Here is a 7,964-nt window from a genome sequence, read left to right on the forward strand (position 1 = left end):
TTTTTTTTTTTTTAATACTAAAAGCATTTGACAATTCCAGCTATTTTAAATAACGTTCAATAGGTTGTAATAATCAGTCATCTTACTTATATCTAACATTAGGTGTCGTTTCTTCTGTGTATTTGTATTCATTAATCAACTTTTCTTCATGCCTCTTCCCACTATAATGGCATTTTTATTATGGATTATTAGCTGGTGGCTTATGAGTACAACACTTAATAGATTATTGCATTGCCTTCTATAATAATTGTTTGATTTTTTTCTATAATAGTCACTATCCAAGACCTTTTATCCTAAAGGAATTTTTTTGTATCTCTGCTATCTGATACAATACCCATTTGCTACATGTGACTATAGAGCACTTCAAATGTAGCTAATATGACTAAAGATCTAAATTTTAAATTTCATTTAATCTTAATGTGCATTTAAATAGTGCATGTGACTAGTGCCTACTATATTTGACAGTGCAGTTCTATAGTGTCATTTATTTTATCAGAATATAGCAACAGTTGAATTATGTAGATAGTTACTCTTGTTATTTTATTTATGCAGTAACCTATTGTTAGAATTTTACTTTAATATATTTCTCGTTAAGGCACTGAGTCTTCCTTAAAGTTAAATTATAATTGTTATTTTTTTCAAAGTCCTGTTAGAGGGCAGATGTGCTCATTTTTTCCTTTTGACTGCAGCATAAAGATTGCTATGAGATTCATTGTGATGAGTGGATCATTGTCATTAGTTTTGGTTTCCTTTTGATCATAACGCTGATTACTTATCTTCATGGCTGAGTGGGCAGGGGAAGCATGGTGCTGATGAGGCATGAGCAGGTGGTGGGGATCAGCCAGTGAGTGATGATTTCCCGCAGCATGTAGGGGACTAAGTGGAACAGGTAGATTCTGTAGGACTTGAGGTTTAAGTTTTTGCGAATTGAGAGGAGGAGCATTTAGTGGAGTTACCACAGGATACTTGACAAGGATTAATGAAAGCAGATGCCAGGTAGGACTTTCCTGGAAGGGTATCCAATCAGAGTTGTATTTGCAATCATTAAGATAAGGTGATTGGAAAATCTTTTCATTAAATTAAAAATAAATAAATGATCATAAAAGCTACTATAAATGGCAAAAATCATGCAGCAGTTGTTATAGGAGGAATGTTTTCTGATCAAGATTAAATGAAATTATTGGTCCTTTACAGGTATGCATCCTGTTTTTGATACTCATAATTCAAATCTTTATTTTTAGGGGATTTGAAAGAATGAAATTAAGTAATTTTAAGGGCCCAGGGGATCCTTGATCAGAAATTTACACTGTAGGCTTATGGAGGAAGATTTCTATCACCCTGAAATCCAGCTGTTCTATGGAAGGGTCTGTTTCTGTGTCTTATACTCCCTGTGTGACTCTTCCTGTGCTTCCCTAAAGGGAGTGATTCTCTCTAACTGACCTTTTATTGATGCCCTTAAAATCTTTACTTCCATCTAGGGTGAGCCCATCACTTTCTGTGAGGAGAGTTTTGTAAAGCACCGCTCAAGTGTGATGAAACAGTTCTTGGAAACTGCAGTTAACCTCCAACTATTTAAGCAGGTAAGAGTGGACTTCCACATTTATCTTTTGTAACAAAGTATTGTCACTGTTACACAATTTTATTATCATAAAGCTATGTTCAAACTATGAGTAATATTTTTTCTAGAATTTCAGGAAATGTTTCTCTCTTTTGTAACTTTATAGATAGTTATATCCTAATGCTGAAGAAATATTGTGTGATAACTTTGCTATTAAAATCCTCATCAAAAGTTGTTAAGGTTAAGATCTCACTGAGAAAGAGTTTTATGTGCACAGAAGAAAAGAAACTTAACTGTTTTTTTGTAGCACATCTTAGAAGTAATTTAGTATGGTAGATTGATGTGGTAACTAAACTATTTTTTATAGGATGGCTCTAGTACAATCTAATTTAGAAAATAATTCATAAAATGAATAGTTAACTTTTAAGTTTCGTAAGCATAAATTCAAAGTAAAATTCATAGTTTTGATATATGTCATGTTTTTTTTTGTTAATATAATTGTTATTTCAAAAAAAGCAGAAGCTTGACCTCAGAAATCTTAGATGAACTGCTTGTATCAATCCAATGTATGATGGTAGCAAGTTTCTTAAGTTGGAGTGTCATAGTTTCTGTTTACATAATGTAAACTAAGTTCGTAACACTTGCTTTTTCTTTTCTACATGACAGTTTTAAGTATAAACTTATCCATGTGAATTCAACATTTAATGAAGAACTTGTCATACAATGTTACAAACTGTGCTCCCGCCAGAATACAAACATGAATTAAAAATACAGTAGTGCCCTTGAGATGCTAAAATTCTAGTAGCAATTTCTTTGAACTATTAGGAGAAATAATACTATGCTACTCAAAATAAATTTCAAATTAGGTCATGAAAAATCAGCATGGCGACAACTTAATACTGCTGTCTATTCTGAGAAAGTTAAAAAAAATAATCTGAGATAAGAAAATATTCTGTGGGAGATCTGTCTGTCTTCTAATATGTGAAGTTTTACCTTGAGGAAAGGGTTAGAGCTATTCTATACATAAACTTTAAGAGAATGGATTTCAGCATCACAACTGTCTTGTGAATTTCCAAAAATGGAATGGACTACTTTAGGAGTCTTTTGTTCCTAGAATACTCCAAGATTAGACTGAATTACTTCCCAGGATTGATCTTGAACTGCTGACCTAGTGATCCTCCTGCTGCAGCCTCTCTAAGGGCTGGGATTGCAGATGTGAGCCACTGCACCTAGCCTTACTTCCTAGGATTGAAGTAAGGAATTGATTAAAAGGAAGATCAATGATAATGCTTTATTAGTGCTGAAGTGTAGCATAGTACAGTTTTGTGCTAGTAATACAGTGTATGCCTGTAGGGTTCCATATTATTTCCCTTTTAATGTTATCTTCCACTACAAAACTGGTTTGTGGAGGTGAAATTGTATATGGGGATCAAAGAATGAATCATGGGTAGAAAATCTAACTTGTTACTTCCCTTTGACCATGAGTTTTTGTAACTAGATTCCATTTGATAAAGTTAAGAAAACATAGTAAATTTTTCTACAAAGGTTTATTTCTTGCTGGCTCTGCATGTCCTTTGAGGATTGCCTGGCGTCTCTGCTCCCCATTTTCTGAATCATAGGACCTTGTGTAACCATTCAAAGTCCTTAACTTGATGATGATGGAGGTTGAAGATCCAGGGCAGGTTTGATATTAGTCCCCAGGTAAAGTTTGTTCTTAACTCTTATTGAAGAAAGGATGGATATACTTGTAGTATGTGGTTCTTTTGCTTAATCCTGTTTGATGAATCTGTGGAAAGATTTTCCCCTGAGCACACATAGACACCAAAGCAGGTGTAATGAGGGTATATGTTCAAAGAGTCTTTGTTTTGAAAGGCAAAAATCTTCACACAGTAATGATTGAGTAACTTGTGGTACATTCACACCATGGAATACAACACAGTCAATAAAAGAGAAAATAGAACTGTATCAGCGGAATTGAAGGATTTCTATGAGATATTGAGTAAGAAAAGCAAGATTAAGAGAAGAGTGTAAAGTGTGTACAGTGTGAACCTTGCAGACTAGTTTGTACAATACTGTCAACTTATGTATGGCTAGTTCACAGACTTAATTGTCAGACCCAACCATTTTATAAACTGAAAAAGTCTAACAAATTAAAGCTGGAAAAAGAAAAAGAAATCAACACCCTGGCTGGGCATAGTGGCTGACACCTGTAATCCCAGCACTTGGGAGGCTGAGGCAGGTGGATTGCCTAAACTCACAGGTTCGAGACCAGCCTGAGTCAGAGCAAGACCTTGTCTCTAAAAAAAAAGAAAGAAAAGAAATCTATACCCATACACAACATGTTCAGCTATAAAACATTAAAGAATGAGGGAAAATTTAAAAAAAAATAACAGGAGAAAAAAGATTGCCTTCAGAGGAATAATTTATTGACAGCTGATTTCACATCAGCAGTGGCGGAATTTGGAAGGTATTGTCATGGTATCTTCAGTGTGTTGAGAAAAAAAAACCCTAGAATCCTCAGCCAGCTAAAACACCTCTTAATTGTAAGAATGACATGAGGAAATTCACCCTATTTGCCACTTGTGTCCACTTGGCTAGTCTGCTGTTCTCAATTATTCAGTCAGACACTAATTTAAGTTTTGCTGTGAAGGAATTTTGCAGATGCAATTAAAGTCTCTAATCATTTGATTGTAAGTAAGACAGATTATACTCAATAACCTAATTGGTGGGGCTGTCTGAAACACTTGGAAGGCTGTAAAAACAAGAGTAGGGAATCCCTGAGAGAGACTAGAATTCACCTACGGATAATAGCCCTGGCCCTTGCCCACGGGTTCAAGTCTGCCCATGATATTTCTTTCTGACTGCTTATCTTTCCCTACTGACTGGGCTCAGCCAGCCCCCACTATCACGTAAGCTGATTCACATTCATATGTAAGCCACCCACACAGCTTGTGTGTGTATGTAAACATACACTCTCTAACTGGTTCTTCTCTGGTTGAACCCGGACTGCCTCACCAGTAGCAGAAAGTACTATAAGGAGATACTGGTACTTTAGGGAGAAAGAAAGTTTTCTCAGCTGGAAGATCCAAGAAAGAAGATCTGAGGGCAAGAAAGAAGGAAAAGCAAAAGTGAAAGAAGTGATAAATATGTGGATTAAATTGAATATATACAGTATTGATTGTATAAGACAAACAGGTTCTTCCAACATGTCCAAGGATTGAATGGTTCCAATTCAAATTAAAAAAAATTTTCTGTTTGTGGTATGGTAAGAGAGAAATGATTTCCAATTTATTTTGTAAGGCAAAGATACACTTGATTCCAGAATCTAATCTAAGACAGGAAATGAAGTATACATTATAGGCCAGTATCAGGCATGAACACAGATGAAACAATTTATAGATTTTGAACTCATTCTAGTAATATGTAAAAATGATCTACTTCATGACCAATTGTATTTATACCAAAAATTAAATGGTATAATAGACTATATTGATAATGGGAGAAAAATCATTAGATAATCTCAATAGATGCCACAGATTTTCATAACATTTAATAGCGATTCATGATAAAAACTAGAAAAAAAGCATGACTAAAGATATTTTCTATGATGTCGTACTTACTTTTCAAATACTGTAAATTTCCCTCTGAGAAAGGTGATGGCTATTCCTATTGGAACACCTAGCATACACAATTTATATATATGTAAAAGAAAGACACTAAACTGCCATTGTTTTTATTACTTTAGAGACATTTTTCTTAACACATGAAGGAATAGCTAAATAAATTTGATTTTACTGTAATCTAGAACTCTTGGTCATCAAAAGATATCATATGATATTTGCAAAACATATAAAACACCCAAGGACGACAAATCTTGAATTAAAAACATGAACTTCCACATGCCAATAAAAATACATGATCTGATTTAATTATACAAAAGACTTGAATAGGCACATACAGATGAAGAAAATGGCTAATAAAGATATCCAAGACACTTAACCTCATTTGTAATAGAGACAACCTTACCCTTGTCAGATGGTTTTATTAAAAACAATAGATGCTGGCATGGATGCAGAGAGATAAAAATGCTTACATGCTGTTGGTGAGACTGCAAATTAGTACAAGTTCTATGGAAAACATGTATGAAGTTTGAAACATGTATGAACAAGTTTGAAACATGTATGAACAAGTATGAAGATTGCTCAGGGAACTAATAGTAGGCCAGCCATTCAATCTAGCAATCATACTACTGTGTATCTACCCCAAAGAAAAAGAAGTCATTTTATCAAAAAAGACACCTGTACTAACTGCACTTGAATGTTTATTGCAGCACAGTTCACAATTGCAGATTGTGGAATCAACCCATTCCCATCAATGCATGAGTGGATTAACAAGATGTGGTATACGTATACCATGGAGTACTACTCAGTCATAAAAATAGATTGATACTTTTTGTAATAATTGGAAGGAATTGGAGACCATTGACCTAAATGAAATATCTCTATGAATGAAAACACTAACAACACATGTCCTTGTAGTAGGAACTAACTGAAGGTGCACATGTGCACAGAGGGAAATGAAAGTCATTGGAAATCAAGCAGGGGTGAGGGGAGCGGAGGAGAGGGCAAAACCTGCCTAACAGGTACAATGAACACTATTCAGGCGATAGACACACTTATTTCTCTGACTTGAGCATTACAACAATGCTTTTTGTTCCATGCAACAAAAAGTTTTATATCCCTTTAATATTTTGAAATAGAAAAGAAAAAATAATAGTGGTAAAAAAAGAAAAGAGAAAACACAATTAAATGTTACCTCACATTTGCTAGCTTGGCCAAATTAAAAAAAAAACAAAACTGAAAATCCTAAGTTTGTATGAGGGAGCAAGGGACAAAGTTATAGCTCTTCATGTAGTGTAAATTTGTGCAAGTTTTTTAGAAAATACTTTTGCATACCACTCTACATTAAACAAGTGAATTTTTTTATGTCCTGAGCATTGTACTCTAAAATATGCAACAAAAGCCGTGGACCAAAACTTGCCCATAGTAGCAAAATCTGGAAACAATCTTAGATGTCCAGAATATTAAAATAAGTGGTTTCTGTTCATATAATAGAAGAGTGGATGCATCAGGGTAATGAACTATAGCAAAACTGAAAATGAATGAGTTAAATGGAAGGAGCAAGCCACTGAAGATGGCATATGAGCAGAAAATCAAAATCAAGAAAATCCAAAGAGTATATTATTTAGAGCAAACAGACAAATGACACATTGGGAAGGGATATTTGCATATTATGATTCAAACAAAAGCTTGATAACTAGGATTTACAGAGAACTCAAATTAATAAACATAAAAAGAGCCAATAATCCCTTAGATCACTGGGCAAGAGAGATGAACAGAACCTTCTCTAAAGAAGACAGATGAATAGCTAACGAACATATGAAAAAATGCTCATCATTCCTAATTATTAGAGAAATGCAAATTAAAACCACCCAGAGATATCATCTAACCCCAGTGAGAATGGCCCACATCACAAAGTCTCAAAACTGCAGATGCTGGCGTGGATGTGGATAGAAGGGAAATACAGCTGGTTGGACTGCAAAATAATGCAACCTTTTTGGAAGGAAGCATGGAGAACCCTCAGAGAGCTCAAGTTAGACCTCCATTTGATCCTGCAATCCCAGAAGAAAAAAAATCCTTCCACCACAGGGACACTTGCAGTAGACTGTTTATTGCGGCTCAATTTACAATTGCCAAAATGTGGAAACAAGCTAAACGCCTACCAACCAAGTAATGGATTAACTACCTGTGGTATATGTATCCCATGGAATACTATTCAGCCACTAAAAATGGTGGAAACTTTACATCTTTTGTATTAACCTGGATGAATGTGGAACATATTATTCTTAGCAGAGCATCACAAGAATGGAGAAACAAGAATTCTATGTACTCAATTCTAACATGAAGACAATTAAGGGGGGGGAAGGGATGGAGACAGCTAAGAAATGTAAGGGGGGCATGGAGGGACAAGGGGTATGGTACACCTTTTGGAGGTGGGACACAATTATAAGAGGGTCCTTATCTAACAAAGCAATCAGTGTAACCTGGTTTTCTGTACCCTCAATGAATCCCCAACAATAAAGAAGATAGTAATTATAAAAACAAACAAAAAAGGAATATATTATTTAGTTAAACATTTATGCGTTAAAATCACAAAGAAAGGCAAAGAATGGATGAGCTGAAAGAACTGTGGTTTTTTTTAGAGAGAGGGAAGGGCACGAAGGGCAGGACCTTCTCAGGAAGAGCAGCGTTCTCCTGGTTTACTTTATCATGCTTTAACACTTCAATGGTATAGTTTCTTGATTTTTTTTTAAATTAGTTGGAAAATAGTAATTGTATATGTTTAT

At 34.8% G+C, this 7,964-nt stretch overlaps 1 protein-coding gene across 1 annotated transcript in view; it reads left to right on the forward strand.

The window, feature by feature from the left end:
• Positions 1–7,964, forward strand: part of DENND1B (DENN domain containing 1B) — a 249,432-nt gene that overhangs the window by 189,130 nt on the left and 52,338 nt on the right. Inside the window, exon 16 of the mRNA XM_023514559.1 lies at positions 1,479–1,580. Within this exon, the coding sequence (XP_023370327.1) occupies positions 1,479–1,580 (102 nt within the window). The remainder of the gene's footprint in view (positions 1–1,478; positions 1,581–7,964) is intronic.

The sequence above is a fragment of the Otolemur garnettii genome, unplaced genomic scaffold (genome assembly GCF_000181295.1).
Source record: "Otolemur garnettii isolate 467f Iridium unplaced genomic scaffold, OtoGar3 scaffold00055, whole genome shotgun sequence".
Classification (NCBI taxonomy): Eukaryota; Metazoa; Chordata; class Mammalia; order Primates; family Galagidae; genus Otolemur; species Otolemur garnettii.